The 20,689-nt window shown below is 45.1% G+C and overlaps 1 protein-coding gene across 3 annotated transcripts in view; it reads right to left on the bottom strand.

Moving 5' to 3' along the window:
• The window catches only part of LTBP3 (latent transforming growth factor beta binding protein 3), a 113,326-nt gene that overhangs the window by 57,333 nt on the left and 35,304 nt on the right, over positions 1 to 20,689 (bottom strand). For all 3 annotated transcript variants that reach the window (XM_030217621.1, XM_030217623.1, XM_030217622.1), the window contains exons 12-18: positions 7,869 to 7,994; positions 7,651 to 7,782; positions 7,307 to 7,435; positions 6,691 to 6,816; positions 1,106 to 1,228; positions 792 to 914; positions 562 to 681 (exon numbers count right to left, since the gene is read on the bottom strand). In XM_030217621.1, coding sequence (XP_030073481.1) covers positions 562 to 681; positions 792 to 914; positions 1,106 to 1,228; positions 6,691 to 6,816; positions 7,307 to 7,435; positions 7,651 to 7,782; positions 7,869 to 7,994 — 879 coding nt within the window. The remainder of the gene's footprint in view (positions 1 to 561; positions 682 to 791; positions 915 to 1,105; positions 1,229 to 6,690; positions 6,817 to 7,306; positions 7,436 to 7,650; positions 7,783 to 7,868; positions 7,995 to 20,689) is intronic.

The following is a 20,689-nucleotide window of genomic DNA, read 5'->3' as shown; positions in this document are numbered from 1 at the left end:
TTATTTGAAGGCTTGGTAATGAAACATCATAGGGGAGACCTGGGTGTTGGATTTAGTGCTGGTCTTGCAAGAACCACAGAGGAAAATGGCAAAGCCTGAGATCTCCCCCCCCCCCCCCCCCACACCCGGGTAGGAGGCGGAGATCAATATTTTAACAGACTGGGCACATTTGGGACCAATATGGAAAGCAGTAGGAGGAAAAGGGTTGAAAGTTCATGCACAAGATATGGGTCATTTGAGTAATTCAGGTCATGCTAACCAGTTGAGGATTTCTTTTGGTTTATTTCTGCTAAGTAGATCTTATTCCTAGTGGCATCATGCTTAAATTTGGAAATTTAAGAAAGGTAAAATGTGACTATGGCCATCACTTGACTGTTTCTTGCTATGTTCACTTACAGGTTTTTGTATATTGGAAAATGCTAAAGAAAAAAATTATATTAAAACAAAAACAGTCAGTTATTCAAATGGGTATTCATGAAGAGAAGCCCAGCCACCCATCTGCACAGGACTTTCCCCATATTTCTGGGTCATGGTGGGGGAGGAAGGTAATCACCCTGTTACCTTTACACTTCCTTCCGAGCAGGAGCTGGAAGCCCTCCGGACACTGGCAGACGTAGGAGCCTTCTGAATTAGTGCATGTCCCTCCGACACAGGCCACGGGGAAGTCACATTCATTAATATCTAGAGGAAGAAAAAGAGCAGATTACAGAAAAGGGCAGAAGACGAACTGTCTACAGGAACTAGGTTGCAGTGTTGGCTATTCTGTTGTGTCCCAGACCCTGCCCACTCACCTTCACAGCTGAAGTTGTCCTGGGAAGGCCGGTAGCCCAGATCACATTTGCACAGGAAAGAACCAACCAGGTTAACACAGGTCCCATGAGCACACAGCTCCTGCTCCTCACATTCATCCACATCTGATCAGAGAAATGGAAATAATCACCTCTTAGCTTTCACAGACACACAGGTTCTGCAGTGTCCATGTGCCGGCCAAGCCCCCATCCCTTGATCTGTTCTCTCTTTCAGTTTGTCTGTATTTTTCAGTAAAGCTTGTGTATGCATGCTACGTGTGTACATGCATGCTCATGTGTAGAACTGATACACGTACCCACACAGCTCCTGGCTTCAGGGCTGGGTATGAAGCCTTCTCGACAGATGCAGCGGAAGGAACCAGGCAGGTTTTCACACCAACCATTCTCACATAGAGTGGTGTCAGCACATTCATCCACATCTGGAAGACATCATGGTGATGCACAGCAAGGAGTCCACAAGAGAGAAGAGGAAAAAGTCAGTGCAGAGTCCTTCCAAAAGTGAAAAAGTTCATCTACTTCTTTACCACTGCATCCCTAAATCCCCTTCTCCCAGCTGTGAGAATGACACCTACCTAAAAAGTTAGTGACCCTCCTAAGCATGCCAGTCACTGCCAGAAATTCCAAAAACATCACCCCAACCCACTCCTGATGAATAACCCAATATGAATAACCCAATATGAATATGCTAGGAGTCTAAGAAATAAGATGGGAGAGTTGGAATATATTGCACTAAATGAAAAATTGGATATAATAGGCATTACTGAGACCTGGTGGAAGGAGGATAACCAGTGGGACACTGTCATACCGGGGTACAAAGTATATCGTAGTGATAGGGTGGACCGGACTGGTGGAGGGGTAGCATTGTATATTAACGAGAGCCTTGACTCAGATAGAGCACAAATTCAGCAGGACACAAATCACACCTTTGAATCATTGTGGGTTGAAATTCCATGTATAAAAGGGGAAAAAACGGTGATAGGAGTGTACTACCGTCCGCCTCGCCAGGATGAGCAGGTACACGCAGAAATGATAAAAGAAATCAGAGACGCGAACAAAATGGGCAATGTGATAATAATGGGTGACTTCAATTATCCAAATATAGACTGGGTAAATGTAACATCAGGACACGCTACAGAGGTACAATTCTTTGATGAAATCAAGTCAGCTTTATGGAGCAGCTGGTGCAGGAGCTGACGAGAGAAGGAAAAATTCTAGACTTGGTCCTTAGTGGAGCCCATGATCTGGTGAGGAACGTTATGGTACTGGGGCCGCTTGATAACAGTGATCATAATATGATCAGTTTTGATATCGACCTTGAAGTAACTGTACATAGAAAGTCAAATACGTTAGCGTTGTAACTTTAAAAAAGGAGACTATGATAAAATGAGAAGAACTGTAAAAAAAAAACTTAGGGGGGCAACTGAGAGAGTAAAAACTGTACAACAGGCTTGGACGCTGTTCAAAAATACCATCCTGGAGGCAGGCCATACATATTCCGCGAATTAGAAAAGAAAGACGGAAGTCCAAAAGACAGTCGGCCTGGTTGAAAAGTGAGGTGAAAGAAGCTATTAGGGCTAAAAGAAATGCCTTCAGAAAATGGACGAAGGAACCATCTGAAAATAACAAGAAGCAGCATAAGGAGTGTCAAAGCAAATGCAAGGCGCAGATAAAGAAGGCCAAGAGGGATTACGAAAAAAGATAGCATTAGAGGCAAAAAAACATAGTAAAATTTTTTTTCGGTATATTAAAAGCAGGAAGCTGGCAAAAGAATCGGTTGGGCCGCTGGATGACCGAGGGGTAAAAGGGGCGATCAAGGAAGACAAAGACGTAGCGGAGAGACTGAATGAATTCTTTGCTTCGGTATTCACCGAGGAAGATTTGGGTGGGATACCGGTGTCGGAAATGGTATTTCAAGCGGACGAGTCGGAGAAACTTACTGACCACGGTAAACCTGGAGGACGTAATGGGGCAGTTCAACAAACTGAAGCATAGCAAATCTCCTGGACCGGATGGTATTCATCCTAGAGTACTGATAGAACTGAAAAATGAACTTGCAGAGCTACTGCTAGTGATATGCAACTTATCCTTAAAATCGAGCGTGGTACCGGAAGATTGGAGGGTGGCCAATGTAACGCCAATTTTTAAAAAGGCTCCAGGGGAGATCCGGGAAATTATAGACCGGTGAGTCTGACGTCAGTGCTGGGGAAAATGGTAGAGGCTATTATTAAAAACAAAGTTACAGAGCACATCCGAGGACATGGATTACTGAGACCAAGTCAGCACGGCTTTTGTGTGGGGAAATCTTGCCTGACCAATTTACTTCAATTCTTTGAAGGAGTGAACAAACATGTGGACAAAGGGGAGTCGGTTGATATTGTGTATCTGGATTTTCAAAAGGCGTTTGACAAGGTACCTCATGAAAGGCTACAGAGGAAATTGGAGGGTCATGGGATAGGAGGAAATGTCCTATTGTGGATTAAAAACTGGTTGAAGGATAGGAAACAGAGAGTGGGGTTAAATGGTCAGTATTCGCAATGGAGAAGGGTAGTTAGTGGGGTTCCTCAGGGGTCTGTGCTAGGACCGCTGCTTTTTAATATATTTATAAATGATTTAGAGATGGGAGTAACTAGCGAGGTAATTAAATTTGCTGATGACACAAAGTTATTCAAAGTTGTTAAATCGCGACAGGATTGTGAAAAATTACAAGAGGACCTTACGAGACTGGGAGACTGGGCGGCTAAATTTTATTTATTTATTTATTGCATTTGTATCCCACATTTTCCCACCTTTTTGCGGGCTCAGTGTGGCTTACAATACATTATGAATGATGGAATTACAATTTGTTAGAATTCGGTTATGTATTACATTGTGAAGAGTTATACGAGACAAATCAAATGTCGTTAAGGAATATAGCAATGGAAAAGAACAGTGAAACATTGGAAGGAAACAAGGGAAACTAAAGGGCAATATATAATAACAAGAAAACATATGGTATACATTCCTCTGTGGGTAAAGGTATGAGTGTGGTGAGATCTCGGCATTTTCAACCTAATGATGATTCCCTTGGCAAAACTTGGCAAAAAAATGGCAGATGACGTTTAATGTGAGCAAGTGCAAGGTGATGCATGTGGGAAAAAAGAACCCGAATTATAGCTAAGTCATGCAAGGTTCCACGTTAGGAGTTACGGACCAAGAAAGGGATCTGGGTGTCGTCGTCGATAATACGCTGAAACCTTCTGCTCAGTGTGCTGCTGCGACTAGGAAAGCGAATAGAATGTTGGGTATTATTAGGAAAGGTATGGAAAACAGGTGTGAGGATGTTATAATGCCGTTGTATCACTCCATGGTGCGACCGCACCTTGAGTATTGTGTTCATTTCTGGTCGCCGCATCTCAAGAAAGATATAGTAGAATTGGAAAAGGTGCAGCGAAGGGCGACTAAAATGATAGCGGGGATGGGACGACTTCCCTATGAAGAAAGATTAAGGAGGCTAGGGCTATTCAGCTTGGAGAAGAGACGGCTGAGGGGAGACATGATAGAGGTATATAAAATAATGAGTGGAGTGGAACAGGTGGATGTGAAGCGTCTGTTCACGCTTTCCAAAAATACTAGGACTAGGGGGCATGCAATGAAACTACAGTGTAGTAAATTTAAAACAAATCGGAGAAAATGTTTCTTCACCCAACGTATAATTAAACTCTGGAATTCGTTGCCGGAGAAAGTAGTGAAGGCGGTTAGCTTAGCAGAGTTTAAAAAGGGGTTGGACGGTTTCCTAAAGGACAAGTCCATAAACCGCTACTAAATGGACTTGGAAAAAATTCACAATTCCAGGAATAACATGTATAGAATGTTTGTACATTTGGGAAGCTTGCCAGGTGCCCTTGGCCTGGATTGGCCGCTGTCGTGGACAGGATGCTGGGCTCGATGGACCCTTGGTCTTTTCCCAGTATGGCATTACTTGTGTACTTATGTACTCTTTCTTGCAACTTGCTCCTCCTTAGATCAGCCTCTGGGAGGGCCTTTGCTCCTTCAGGAGGAGGAGCAGCTAAGATTGGAATAGACTGAAAATGATTGGAATTGTCTAGATTCATTTTGCACCTTGAACTAGGAGTGTATAGGGGGTGGGGACGGGGATAGGGAGGTAGGGAATGGGGGTGTGATTGTGGTGGTAAGCAAGTTCGAAGAGGTTTGCTTGGTTGTTTGGTAGCCTGCAGTGAGATTAAGCCTTTATTAGAAAATGCAATGTCTAGGGATGTCAAGAAAGCATTTATGTGTTTATCTACTTGAGTATTTTTTTTTACATATTACTGTTGGTATGATTGTTATCGTCAGTCGAGTTCCATTTTGACAGTGTACATTATTGTTCATGAGGATGTTTTCAGCTTAGCTTTACGATCTGTAATTGCTGCTATGTTTGTTTGTTCCTCACTCCCCTTTCTGCTGGCACTGACATTAATCTTAGTACATACACAGAGCGCTAGTATCTATATAAATAGCTAAATATCTATGCAGTGCTATCACTATGCCAGCACTCTCCATTTAGTTTAGATAGCCGTCCTAAACTAAATGGTTAACTTACCTAGATAGCGCTGAATATTGGCACTATCCGGATAATTTTTTGACCGTCCTTCACTTCTCCCCTAGCTTGGCTCTCTTTCACATGGGTAGTATTGGGCCATAGTGATTTAAATGGTCTGGTACTATTTGTTTATCTGTAGATAGGGCAATCGTGGGTTCGCCAGCTGCTGGCACACTGTAATTTGTCTTTGAATATCAGCCATTATGTTTCTACCAAGAATGTAGGACTTATAAAAACAACTTGGAGAGTTGTGAGTATGGCCTGTGCAATAATCATTGACCCAGAAGCCACCACAGTGGAGAAGGCCAAAAAACAAGACTAACATCTGACTACATGAGCTTCCGACGTCAACTAAAAACTTGGCTTTTCCATAAATATTATGGAACAACATATTAGGAATTATACCACAGGACTCCTTAAAACTCTATTTACCACTAAGTCCAACTCCTTGTACATGGTGTACACACACGATCATACACACTCCTATCTATCACAATTTTCTACCTCACCTGTACATAATTACATGTTCATGAATAGTTATAGGCTTGATGAAGCTATTAGTTATAATGCTATTTTGTTTAAATGTAAGTTGTTCGGTTAGAATGTAACCTGTTAGTTTACAATGTCCTCCACCTTAAGCTTTATGGTTAAGCAGATTACAAATCCCCAAATTAATGTGGTTTCAGTCACTGAATCATGGTTCTGTGATAATCAGGACTAGGGGGGTGAACACATCAGGAGAAATTCTTTTTCAAAAGGACAGTGTAAATAAATGAAAAAAAATGAATTGCAAAACAATTCCTCTGAGCCTTCTTCTTTTTTTTTCTTTTGAAAATATCTTTACTGAGCCAGGATAGATCCAGTCATTTTGACTGGAAAACGTTCTCTTGATTTCTAGCTTTTATAGAGATATCGCTTTCCTAAAAATGTGGCTGATGCAAATTAAACGGTTCAGGAGATAACAGAAAAACAAAGCAAGCATGCTAAATAATTTTGTTTCGAATTAAAATGATAAAAAGATGAAAGAGAAGTTGTTTTGTGCATTATGGACAACATAAAAGCCACCAGCTTATAGAACGAGCAGATAGCAGTTCAATTCCTTTGAGTTTTCAGATGTGGATTAGAGTGTGCCAGGAACTGGATCACAAACACCTTTATGATGGGGGACACATAAGCCAGCCTTCACCCCAAACCCCCTAAATAGCCCACCCCATTCTGCTGCTTATGATTTGGGGAATATTGGAATTTTTACAAAGGCTCGGTCTAGCAACAAATTCTGGCATTTTAAGGAAAGAAAGGCACCTTTGGGGTAACACTCGCCAGCCTGTCCATGGTAACCCAGAGGACAGGGGACACACTTGTAGCTTCCTGGCTTATTTTCGCATTTCCCCTCAGGGCAGGTGGTGGGGTCCTGACATTCATCAATATCTGAGAGCAAAGAGAAAGAAGAATGAGAAAGTGACAGAGACCCCCCCCCCATCACACAATATACTCCCACTGTCCCCTCACTCCATTCCCTATCTCTCTCTCCCTTCCATACATCCTTCTCTTCTGCTCCCTCCCTCTTCCTGAAATCTTTACCCCTCTCACCATCTCCCCCCTCGCCTCCCCCTGCATCATACTCTCCTTTCCCTCTCTTGGCCTCTTCTGCTCTTTTACCATTCTCTCTCACCCTCCAATTTCTTCTTCTTTGCTCCCCCTCATTCTCCTCACCTCTTACTTTCCCTCTTCCACTCTGCTCTCCTCTCTCCCCCTTTTGCAATCTTCTCTCCTCTCTGCCCCCACCTGCCTTCATGCTCCACTCCTATCCCTTCCTTCTGTCTCTGCTCCTTTGTCCAGTCCATCAATCCTCTCTTCTGCTACTTCACTCTTCCTACAAGACCTGACAATTGTTTCCAGTCAGGAGCCCATGCATTACCTTCACAGGCCGGTGGGCGGCCAGGCTTCACGCGGTACCCTGGGTGACATTCGCATTTGTAGTAACCGGGGTAGTTGGTGCAGACACGGTTGTCACCGCAGATATTGGCTTTTGAGCACTCGTTGATATCTGGAAGGTGATAGAGAAGCACCACATGTGACTCTCTGTATCTTGGCAGGGAGATGGATAGGAAAGGTGACCACAGTGGGGGGGGGGGGGGGGGGGGGGCTCTATGGCATTAGACTACAGGTGCTGGCAGAAGGGATGCAAGAATTCAAACTTGCCAAAACAAAGATGGGGAGAAAGAGAAAACAAGATAAAAGGAGTGAGGGCCCAGAGCTCACCAACACACGAGAGCATGCCATGGTGCACCTGCAATCTATAGCCACGGTTGCAGCGACAGGTATAGGAGCCATCTGTGTTCAAGCAGGTTCCCTTGCCACTGCCACAAGGTTCACTGTCACATTCATCCACATCTGCAACAAAGTACAGAGAAGCAGGTTAGAGCACAGTGTAACTGGGTCACAGGTGGGGGGGAGGGGGAATACTCCAGGAGACTCACCTACGCAGTATCTGTGCTGGGGGTGCGGACGGTACCCTGGGTAACAGTGACACATGTAACCACTCAGGTCTGCAATGCATTCTCCATGCCCGCAGATGTTCTGGCTCAGTTTGCACACATCTGTCTCTGGGGAAACAAGCACAGAGGGATGAGGAAAGAATTCTTCCATGAGGAGGAGTCGTTGCACCTGGACAGAAGAGAGGAAAAAAGACACTCCCTCCATAAGGAACAGGAGGAGAAGAAGAGAGGAGAGAAGGAAACATCTGCAAAGTGGATAGGAGATAAGAAAGGAGACATTCCCTCCATAAAGGAGGAGATGAAGGCACCTCAGTAAAGAGGCGGAGGAAACACATGCAGAGGGAAGAGCAGAGTGCATACACAGGAGGAGACAGGAAAAAGACACCTCCTCCATAAAGAGGAGAAGGAGGAGAGAGGAGACAAGGAGACCCCTGCAGGGGGAAAAGCAAAGTGCCTCTTCATATGGAGGCGGAGAGAGGAAAGAGACACTCCCTCCATAAAGAGGAGGAGAAGAGAGGAGAGAAGGAGGCCCCTGCAAGGGGGAGAGCAGAGTGCCTCTTCATAAGGAGGCAGAGAGAGAAACAAGACACTCTCTCCATATGAAGGAGAAGCGTGTACCTGCAGCTGGGGTTTAGGAATTTGGTATGGGTGTAGGGAGGGGATGCAAGAAGAGGCGTTGTTTTTGATCAAACCTTTTTTTTTTTTTTTAAATATTTATACTGTAGAATGGCGTTGTTTCCTAAAAGGGGAAGAGACATTAGAGAAATAAATGGAGGACAGATTTAGATTCTTAAAGGTGAGATGGGGCTTGGGGGAGCTGAATATCAGCATTTAAGCAGCCAAGTGCTGACTCCGCCCCCAGAATGCCCCCAACATAGTTAGGCACTAACAGCATATTTCAGCAACACTTAGCCAGTTAAAAACTGCTGAAAATTAGCAGCTAGCCCTGATCAAGTGATTTAACCAGTCAGCGGTCAGCTAAATCACCTTTGAATAATGGCCCCATAACTTTAAAGCACCTAAAAAGATGAATTTTCAGCTGAAAATTTATGCTCATAAATTTGGCTGAAAATAGGGCACAAATTTAAGAACCTAACTTAGGCTAAGTTTAGGAGCTCAATATTTTATTGACTATCGGGGCCGCTTTTACCAATGGGCAAAAGGGGCAGCTGCCCTGGGCTCCTGCATATAGGGGGTATGAAAAAACAGTGTGTTTTAAGTCTGTAAAATGTATTAGATATTTTCATATTTTAATTATGTCCTGAAGTGTATTTCTTCTATTTGGCCAGCAGGTGGTGTTTCTTTGCTGTAAAGCTGTTATAGGGAACTGAATGTTCTTTTTATTAAACACAAGCAGAAAGGAAGCAGCAGTATACTTTCAAATCTTGTTGACTGGGCTCTGTTTGGCCCATGACCTCATTTCCTTTAGGTGTACTGATTCTGCTTTCAGTCTTAGCCAGGAAGAAAAGGAGACAGATCTCTTTGCTGAGGCACGGTGAATTATATGTCCTGATCTTCCCAGGTACTGTTTAGACAGTATATAGATGTTTAGTTAGTGGTACAATCCATACTTCAGTTACCTGTTATTGTTTGCCAATTGCACATTTTTGTCCACTGTTCCAAGTTCTGAGAATAAACACAATTGTTTGTTCGTTTTGCCTGCCTGGACTGATAAAGAATCCTGGTGGTTTGTATGTTGGGTCTGTGAGTGCTTTCTGGGAACTGTAGGACCACTGGGAGTATGGTTCCAGTAACCTAGAAATCACTGGGGATAACTGGACAGTGGGAGACTCACCCAGAGGCAGTTATGACCCAATAAACACAATTGTTTGTTCGTTCTGCCTGTCTGGACTGATAAAGAATCCTGGTGGTTTGTGTGTTGGGTCTGTGAGTGCTTTCTGGGAACTGTGGGACTACTGGGAGTGTAGTTCCAGTAACCTAGAAATACTGGGGATAATTGGAGAGCAGGAAACTGACCCAGAGGCAGTTATGACCCAGTCAGTGGGAGGAGGGTGCTAGTGTAGAGCACAAGCAGCAGGTGGACCTGAGCTGTGCTGGGGATAGACCCTCTAAGTGACCATGGGGTAATCCCAGGTGGGTGGTTAGGCATTTCGTCACAGGGGGCCTAGGCGCACAATTGCCCATTGGTAAATTTAAGCCCTCACTCTATTCTCTCTCTCTCTTTTCACCGGGAAATCCTAAAGCTATCCCACTCCCCCCTTCCCTGCGGCCAACCATACTTTTTTTTTAGCATCTTCAGCAACTCAGCTGTGGCAGTGATTAAGACAGGCTGCCAGGTGCCGGTGTTGCCTTCCTTCTGCTAGTCCCACCTATGCTGAAACAGGAAGTTGAAACAAGGTAGGCGGGACTCACAGTAAGAAGGCCCTGATGCTATCACCCAGCAGCATGAGCCTGTCTTAATCACTGCCACGGCTGAGTTGCTTAAGACACTAAAAAAGGTACGGAAGACCGCAGGGAAGGGGAGAGTGGGAAGAAGGGAGTGGGATAGATGTAGGACTTGCCGAGGAATGGGAGAAGAGCGAGAGATGTCATACCATGGAGGGGGGAGAGAGAGAAGATGCCATACCACTTGGGGGAGGGAGGGTGAAGAGATGCTATACAGCAGGGAGGGGAGAGGGAGGGTGGAAAGATGCCATACCGCAGAGGGGAGGGGGAGGGTGGAAAGATGCTGGGTACAGGGTGCATGAACAAGGGAAGAGGGGGATAAGCTGAACATGGGGTTAAACAAGGACACAGAGAAGAGAAGAGGCAGGCAGAAACTATAAGAATAGGGACACAGAAGGAATAATGCTCAAAGGAGGGCAGATAGCGATACAGGGCAATGCTGAAAAAGGGGAGGTAGATAGGGACACGGGAGGGAGGCAATGCTGAAAGTGTGTGTGAGACAATGCAGAATAGGGGTAGATAGGCACACAGGAGCAATGCTGAAAAGGGGGGATAAGGACACTTGAGAGGGCAGATGCTGAACATGGGGAAAGGACAGGGACACAGGATTAATGCTGAAAGTGGGGGAGATAAGGATACTAAGAGGGCCTGAAGAGAGGTCCCAATGCTGGAAGAAGGCTGACTGACTTAATTGCTTGTGCCAGAGATAAATTGTACAGAGGACCCTGGGGACAGGAGAGAGAGTGAGCAGGTGGAAACAGAAAGATTCAGGATTCATACATGCAGGCATGTGCAGAGAAGGGAGAAAGAAACAGGACTGGAGGAGGGAAAGTAATGGGAAGAGCTGCGGGAGCAGGCCAGAGAGATATATGGCCCCGAGATGAAGTGGGAGCGCAGAAAACAGAGGAGAAGATGAACGTGGGAAGAGATATAACAGAATTTCAGGGCAGGGATGCAGGGGGTCAATGGTGGACAGGAAGAAGGTAGGGACTTTGGAACAGAAAAAGGAAGTGCTGAAAAAGGGGAGATAGGGGCACTACTGGAAAAGGGTGGGGGAGATAGGGACACAGAATGACATTACTTGAAAACAGGGAAGATGGGAACATGGGGGGTTATGCTGGAAAGGGAGGGAGATGGGGACAAATAGGGGGAAGATGGGGACCAGGAGGGTATTGCTTGAAAGGGAGGGAGATGGGGACACTGGGGGTAATGCTGGAAAGGGAGAGAAATGGGGAGGGAAGGTAAAACAGATGCCACATTGCATAGCAGGTAGTGAGAAAGATGTCACCAGACCACAGGGAGGGAGAAGGAGAACATGAAAGAGAGAGCTTGGATGAAGAGACGGGAAGAGAAGCTGGACCCATAGGGAGACAGGAAAAGATGCTGGGATGGGAGGGGGGAAGAGTAGGAAAGATGCTCGAGTCAGAGGGCGAGACAGAGATGAGGTCAGGGGAGAGAGAGGAAGTGCTGGCTGGGGTGGGGGGGAGAACAGCAGAAAGGTAAGAGTGGAGGTCAGGAGAAACTGGACAGGGGAGGGATGATGACACAGAGGACAGATACTATACTACGAGAGGTAAAATAGACCCGCTAATATTCTGGCAACAATTCTACACCGACGAATGGACAACACCTACAGACTCGCCCCAATTTCTCCAAGAATGGGACAACAGATGCAAAACAGTATTAGATAACATAGCACCACTTCAAACTAGAACCTCACATAGAAAAAACTCAACACCATGGTTCAATGAAGAATTGAAAGAACTAAAAACACAGGTCAGAAGATTAGAAAGAGCAAAGAGCAAGAAAAAAGATGAACTCACACTCAAAGACTGGAAACAGCTACAAAGAAAATACAAATACACTATCAGACAAACTAAAAGAATGTACTACAAAACCATAATAGGTCCAAACTACAAGGATACACACAAACTATTCACACTCGTTAACAAACTCCTAAATACTACACCGGTTACCTCTAATAATACAGATATCCCATCCGCAACCAATCTTGCGAACTACTTCAATGAAAAAATTATAAAGCTCCGACTCATGATACCTACCAACACCACTGAATACACAAGCATCCTTGAATGCCTAGACCCAAAACCAGGGGAATGCCCAGTAGACCGAGCATGGACCAACTTTGACTCGATATTGTCAGAAGAAATTTCACAATGGCTCAGAAAATACGCCAAGTCACAATGCAAATTAGACATGTGCCCTATCAGCCTAATAAGATCCGCCCCCAAACAATTCAAAAAAGAACTCACGAACCATATAAACCACAGATTTCAAAATGGTCTCTTTCCTAAGGATAAAGGAAATATCCTACTCACTCCATTGCCAAAAGATGCTAAGAAAAGCACAATGGACATAACCAACTATCGCCCAGTAGCATCCATTCCGCTCGTAACCAAACTCATGGAAGGAATAGTGATGAAACAATTTACTGAATACCTAAACATACACTCAATTCTGCATGAGTCTCAATCAGGATTTCGGTCAAATCACAGCACCGAAACTGTATTAGTGTCTGCAATGAACTCATTCAAACAAACAATTGCAACTGGCAATAACATACTTCTCCTACAATTCGACATGTCCAGTGCCTTCGACATGGTTAATCATGGAATATTATTACATATACTAGAATACTTCGGAGTAGGAGGTGTAGTTCTTAAACGGTTCAAAGGATTCCTGACCACAAGATCATACCAAGTAACAACGAATGCGGACCTATCACCCCCATGGATACCTGAATGTGGAGTTCCCCAAGAATCCCCCCTTTCGACAACTCTTTTCAACCTAATAATGATACCTTTAGCGAAGCTTCTAGCCAATCAAAACCTTAACCCCTACATATATGTGACGATGTCACGATCTACATCCCGTTCAAACATGATCCAAAAGAAATCACCAATGAGATCAACCAGAGCCTCCAAATCATGCACTCCTGGGCAGACGCATTCCAGCTAAAGCTAAACGCAGAAAAAACACAATGTCTTGTACTCACTTCACAACACAACACAAACAACTACTCTACCATAACCACACCATACTGTTCTATACCCGTCTCACAAAATCTGAAAATTCTTGGAGTTACTATTGATCGAAATCTCATACTAGATGCCCACGTGAAGAACACGACGAAAAAGATGTTCCACTCTATGTGGAAACTCAAAAGAGTAAAACCGTTCTTCCCGAGATACATCTTCCGTGCCCTGGTACAGTCAATGGTAATATGTCATCTCGACTACTGCAACGCACTATACGTAGGCTGCAAAGAACAGACTATCAAAAAACTCCAAACAGCCCAGAATACAGCAGCCAGACTCATATTCGGAAAAACCAAATATGACAGTGCAAAACCCCTAAGAGAGAAACTTCACTGGCTCCCACTAAAGGAACGCATCGCGTTCAAGATCTGCACGCTTGTATACAAATCATCCACGCAGACAGACGCCCGATCTGCATGCTAAACCTTGTGGACCTGCCTCCAGAAACGCCATAAGATCAGCCCGCAAATTTCTCAATCTGTACTTCCCCAGCTGTAAAGGTCTGAAATACAAGCTGATACATGCCTCCACCTTCTCTTACATGAGCACACGGTTGTGGAATGCATTACCTACAGCCCTGAAAACTATTGAAGAAATAACCAACTTTCGCAAATCCCTGAAGACACATCTTTTTAACAAGGCCTACAAAGATAACCCTTAACTTTATAAAACTACCTTACAAACCCATCCAGTTATTAAAATCCACCGTCTATATCATCCAGCCTATCCACCTGTTGATGGTTGGGGGAATGAGTGAAATGAATAAGAGAAGAAGGGTTAAAAAAAGAGGATGTAGTTTGGGGGAAGTTTGAGACATAATGTGAATGACCCAGAAGCCTGGAGAGGATAAGAGACACTGAAAAGGGATGGGGGTACTGCAGAGGGTATAGGAGGAAGGGGTTGGGTCTCTGAAGAGATTGTGTGAGGGTGGAAATGGGGTTAAAAAGATGGTGGAAGAGGCAATAGGACATGGGGTTTAGGGTAATCATGTTGCCCAAGATCCTTCTGTAACACTAAATGTCTATTTCTAATGTATTTCCACTATTCATGATGTATTGTAAGCCACATTGAGCCTGCAAGAGGTGGGAAAATGTGGGATACAAGTGCAATAAATAAAAGACAGAATGGCCTGGAGGCAAGGGAAGGAAGGAGAGACAGGTATGGAGATGGAGCTGGGCTGAATGAGGGGATGAGAAGCAGTGGAAGAGTACATGAGGGCTAAGAAACTGAGTGCAAGGATGGAATGGGAGAGTAAGAAAGTGGGTGAGAGATGAGGAGGGGGGAAATGGGAAAGAAATGGGAAAAGCCAGAAGGTAAATGAAAAGTGAAAATGAGACTAAGGACTGGAGTGGCCTAGTGGTTAGGGTGGTGGACTTTGGTCCTGGGGAACTGAGGAACTGAGTTCAATTCCCACCTCAGGCACAGGCAGCTCCTTGTGACTCTGGGCAAGTCACTTAACCCTCCATAGCCCCATGTAGCCGCATGAGCCTGCCATGAGTGGAAAGTGCGGGGTACAAAAATGTAACAAAAAAAAAATGTGTGAGAAATTGATGATGAGAGCAAAATCAAATGGTAGGACATAAACACAGAGAAGAGAAAAGAGGCGGGAAAAAAACATAAAATGAAAGGTCAGTGCCAGACAGATGTAAAAAAAAGAAACAAGAAGAGAGAGAAGAAATGGAAAAGCAAACCCAGAAAAGAATTTAGAAGACTGACACATGGAAAGCGGAAAAGAGACTGGGACCAGCCTAATTATAGAAATAAAATGCCCAGACAACAAAGGTAGAAAAGAAAATTATTTTTATTTAATACTTTTTAAGGACTGAGATGTGCCTGCTTTGTGACATGTACATATATTTTTTTCTATTTTTATTTTGCAAAGTACAGGAGAAAAACATTTCTGCTTATAGAGTCTGGCTTTCTTGGGCTGGGGGTGAAGGGAGGTAGTTTCCATTTCAGCTTTTGTCTGCATGGTTTTTTGTGGTTCCCTATACTGTATCAGATGAGCATCTGTCCATGTCCTCCAACTGAGGTGAAGGATTCTGCTAGCATGTAGTGTCTGTATAAGAATCTGTAACAGTCCAGCTTGTTCCAGTTTCCAGTAGCAGGTATATTGGTGTTCTAGGGCCCAGTGCAATATTTACAGCACTGTCTTTTCATAGATGGGTGGGGCTGTTATGGTTTGGTAAGTTTGGTGCTCTAGGACTCAGTGTAATATTTATATAGCACTATTTTTTCATAGGTGGGTTAGGGCTGTTACAATGTGGTAAGTATTCTGTATAGGTTTTAAGTGTCTTTTTTCAGGGTTTTGTGTTATTTCACAGTGTCTGGCCCTATTTGAAAATAGGTTCTGGGGTAAGGGTAGTGGTTTGCTGGAGCCGGCTCACACGAGCCGTTTGCTAATTTTTTAAAGTAGCCACTTTAACAACCATCTCCCAAAATATGGGCTTGGGTGACTTGGGTCCCCTCTCGGTGTCGTTGTCCTCTTCCTCCCCTGTGGCTTATGCGGCAGTGGCACAGTTACGGGGGGCCTTGGGGACCCAGGCCCCCCAAACCTTGTGGAAAGTCAAGTGCCTGGGTTTTGGGCACTACTGGCTGCCCTCTCGCTCCCTGCTTCAGCCGTCATGCTGTCTCCTGTTCTCAATCTAACCGCCTTGATCAGCTGTCTCCTACTCCCTTTCAGCTCCCTGCAGCACTGCCTTCTTCAATTTTCCAGGTCGCCAGCAGCGTCAGTGAGGTAAGCACACTGTCTTCGGAGGCCCGGAAGCTTTCCCTCTGCTGCAATTTCCTGTCCTGCATAGGCAGCATGTTGCAACAGAGGGAGAGCTTCCAGGGCCACTGAAGGCAGTGCGATTACCTCACTTATGCTGCCGGCAGCCCGGAAAATGAAGAAAGCAGCAGTGCTGGGAGCCAGAACTAAGGGAGAGAGTAGGGAAGAGCTGACAAGATGGTTAGATTGAGACGGCTAAAGCCCATGAGCTTAGTCTCCCTTTCCTTCTCCTCCATGCACCTGTCATCTCCATTATAAATGATAATCTCTATCCATGTGGTCATTCTTTATTGTTGGTGGCATTTTTATTTGATCTTGCTTATATTTTTCAATATGCCGGCTTGTGCAGCATATGGATGTACACAGAGGAAGTATTGGTTTCATCGGTTAGATTAGTAATTAGTTCTAAATCATTGTCATTTGAAGGGGCTGGTTATAGGGACCCACTGTATTCTGATGTTTTCACCTAGTAAAGGGCCACCAAAACAGACATTATGAGTATCAGGTGCTTCACAATCAGACTTACTATTTATAAACACAGTTTTTAAAAAATCATTAATTAGGTTGCGACCTGGGAGCATTTAACACCTTTTTTTTCCTGTGCCTACATCAAAAGAAAAAGATGGCATGTGAGAACTTGCTCCTTTTGTTTTGTGGATTGCAGTGGTATATTATAGAAATGCACTTGCCTTTTTTTATTACTACTATTTCACAGAGAAGGTAATGAATAATGAGGGAAGGGTTTCCTTCATACAGAACTGTCCAGAATCAGTCTAAATGTGCCAACATTGGCCAGTTCAGCACAGATGCCAAGTTCATGCAAAGTTAATTATGTTCAATGGAAAATAAATCTGTTGGCTCAGGCTGCTTGCTTTGTGAAATTTCCATCACTGTTTCATTACTGCTGCCAAGTATTACATATTAAGGGCATTTGCTTTAAACTCTGCTTTAATTCATTATCCAGTCCTTACATACACATGGTTTTGCTTTTTAAACCCAAAGGTGAATCCTAAGGGTGGTTGAATACTTAGGTACAAACTATGTTTCTGACTTTTTTTTTGGACTGCTTTGGGTTCTGCTGATCTGTACATCTGTTGTCTGGAAGTTTGAAAGATGGAAATGAGAAAATAATAATTAAGTTTTGGATGTATTATGTATATGTCAGTTTTTGAATGTGCGTCTGTCAGAACTGGTTTTAGACATGGCTGGAGCTCACAAGAAAAACTTCACTCACTGGCCTTCAATCTCCAGAATAGCGGTGGTTGATCTCCGGCTTTGAGATGGGCCACTCTTGGCAATTATGAACTCCTTTACCTTTGCTGGCAGAGATACTGAGCCCTGCCAGCCAAATAAATGGAATGCGCTGCTCCCCTCTGCTAGTTTCTGGCTCTGAGCAGAATGCCAGGACTTCTTAAGCAAGTATGTGTGAGAATTCCTGGCATGCTGCTCAGAGCCAGAAACAAGCAGCGGGGGTGTAGGGAGTGAGGTGCACTACTTGAACTGATGTATCTTTTATACCTGGACTTTGAATTGGACTTTGAATATACTTTTGTGTTTTAACCAAAGAATGACAGTTCCTCTAATGAGTCTAAACTAGAAAACCTGACAGCTTGAACTTGTTAATAGTAAAACCTATTTGTTAACCAGCAGCTAGATAACAATTTGTAGTAGTCAGCAGTTAGGGCTTGTAAGGGAGACAGCTGGCTCTGTCAGCGCAGTCTCGTGATCAATACACAGAGGCTGTATTATGTGGATGTGCTGAAACAATATAATACGTTGCATTTTCTCTCAAAGTAACATTTTCTGTGAAACTGACGTATTCTTTCTCTGTGAGAACTACAGAACTACTAAACTGTACTTGTACTGCGCATGTACTTGTATTGCACATGTGCTGGTGTGATGCTTGTGTGATGTATGACATGCGTTATGTGCATGAGCACTAATGATGTATAAAAATGAGTGTCAGATGACCCTCGGGGCGCAGTATCCTGAGTCTGAACTTAGTACTATGTCAGCTAGCTAATAAAAGTTGCCTTGCTTTGGAAGTCAGCGTCTCAGCCTCCTGATTTACTTGCTGATCAGTCCGGTTACGGGGGGGGGGGGGGGGGGGGGGTTGGCGGGTAGTCCATTTATTTGGCTGGTGGGGTTCAGCATCCCTGCCAGCAAAGGTATGCCTAGCATGCCCAGACGGGGGGAGGAAGGAGAGAAAGGAATGTGTTGACCCCCAAACTGCAGGCTGGCTATGCCCGGAGAGACAGCCTGTTGTTAAAAATTTCCAAGCACACCACTGGGCAAGGGCTGCCTTTGGTGGCCCTTGTCACCCAAATTAAAAATGCACAGGACTAGTGGTCAAAGTCACCACACAAACAAAAGCCCATCTGATTTAAACAAGGAGTCTAGCAGTGGAAGGCGTGTATATACTGTTCCTGAGGTGACTGTCAAAATCTGAATATTTTTAATTACAGATAAAAAGACAGGCTGCCTGCCCTATCCAGTCATGGGACCTCTGCTGAATCCTGCCTCCTGATGTAACTTCCTGTTTCCTCATAGGCGGGATGCACCAGAGGCAGCCTGTGTTAATTATTGCTGGCCATAGCCACTGTACCTGAGCAATAACATCAGCACTGCTGCCTGGCTGACACTGACTGGCACCTATTTTAGAAAAGCCTGCTCCCCCTGAAGTCAAAACCTGGCTACGCCTCTGTTTGTGTGTTGGCCTTACTGAAAGGACATCAAAACTTTAATATAGTTTTAGTTTGTTATAATATCAGATGGGGTTTTAGAAGATTTTGCAGGATGTAATGTGTGTTGAGAGGGTTGTCAATATAGCAGAATTGTGTCTGATCCAGGGGCGTAGCTACGTGGGGCCATGGGGGCATGGGCCCCCAGAGCCCCAGAGATTACGCCCTGGCCCCCTCTACATTTAACCCCCCCACCACCACCCGCCTGCCCCTACCCGCCGTCGCCAGCCCCACCGCCGCATCAGGTACCTTGTTTAACCCCGTCAGCCGAAGAGTTTTCTTCAGTGCCGGTCGACTCCAGTGCCTTCGTTGTGGGATCATCTGTTTCTGACGCCTTATGTCCTGCACCGTGCATATAGCCCCGTGCAGGACGTAAGGTGTCAGAAACAGATAATCCCACAACAAAGGTGCCGGAGTCGACCGGCGCTGAAGAAGACTCTTTGGCTGGTGGGGATTGGGGATCCCCGCCAGCAAACAAGGTACCTGATGCGGCGGCGGGGCAGAGGGCGGGCGGGATGGTGGTGGCGGGGGGGGGGGGTTGCGGTGGCGGTCCAAAGTGGCGGTGGGGGTTGCAGCAGTGGTGGGGGGGGGTCCAAAGTGGCGGGGGGGTCGGCGGGCGAGGGGGGTCGGCGGCGGGGGGAGGCAGCTAAACAGTGCCCCCCCACCTCAGGCTCTGTCCCCCCATCCCGCCAAGGTCTGGCTACGCCCCTGGTGATCTTGTTTAAATTATGAGACACTGCCTCTTGAGGGGTCTTTAAATACAGTTGAATTGTTTCCATAAAAGTGTGTGTGGTTTAGTGCTGGTTTCTCGTTTGAAATAATTTAATTTAAAGTATGTAACATTTCACCTGTGACACAGAAATCCATTTTTAGATTAACATGAAGAGATTGCTTGTCAATAAAAATAGCCAGCAGCCCTTCCCCAGGCCTCGAGTCCTTCACCACTGTGCCAAATTTATACCCCTGAATGCACGACAAGAAAAACTCGCTCACTGATCTTCACTTTCACCCTTTGGGATGGGCTACTATAGGCATTTCTGCACTCTGGTCCAGCATCTTTCCCTTCCTTGACTCAGCAGCTTCCTTATCCCCCACCCCGCACATCCACTTTTCCATTAGAAAAAAAGAAAAGAAAAGAAAAAGGTGATATTAAGGTGTGGAGCTGATGTTTAAGGCACACAGATGATGGTTCTGCTGTGTGGTCCCTTTCTGACATGGGCTTCCCTCTTTATGCGGGGAGAACAAGCAGATACATCAGTGGCATGGTCTACACAATGGATCTACACATTATTTTTTGTCAGGGGGCTAAGGAAGCTGTGCCACTGGGCCGGGAGGGGGGCATCTACAAAACTTTGTCCAGGGCTCCATAGGTGGTTAAAGCGGCCCTGTTGACTATCAGGCTCTTTATTTCTGGAAGAGGAGAAAACTGTTCACAAAAATGTTCTAAGTGGCACTGTTCAAATCTTGAAGCACAGAAAGGTTTCTTAAAGGGAAGGAGTTTTATAGAAGGCAGAAATGTCCCCCTCAAGATGCCAAGAAATGTCATAGAAAAATTTGTAGCAAAATATTTCTTAAAGCAGGATGGAAGTGGACAAAATAGAGGATTGGAATGCTCCTTAAAGGGGAGGAGATGCTGAAAAGCATGTGGTAGTACTCCTTAAAGGGGATCTGGACTTCAGCGGTAGGGGGGGCCAGAGCCAAGGTGAGGGGGCACATTTTAGCCCCCCCTCCCCGGCGCTGCCGACACCCCCACCGCCATCGCTGACACCCCCTGTCGCCGCCAGCACCACCTCCAACAAGTTTGACCCCCCCCCGACCCGCCCGCCA

This window comes from Microcaecilia unicolor, chromosome 11 (assembly GCF_901765095.1).
Source record: "Microcaecilia unicolor chromosome 11, aMicUni1.1, whole genome shotgun sequence".
Classification (NCBI taxonomy): Eukaryota; Metazoa; Chordata; class Amphibia; order Gymnophiona; family Siphonopidae; genus Microcaecilia; species Microcaecilia unicolor.
Note: the sequence above shows the minus strand (reverse complement) of the source record. Positions and strands in the feature narration are given on the sequence as shown.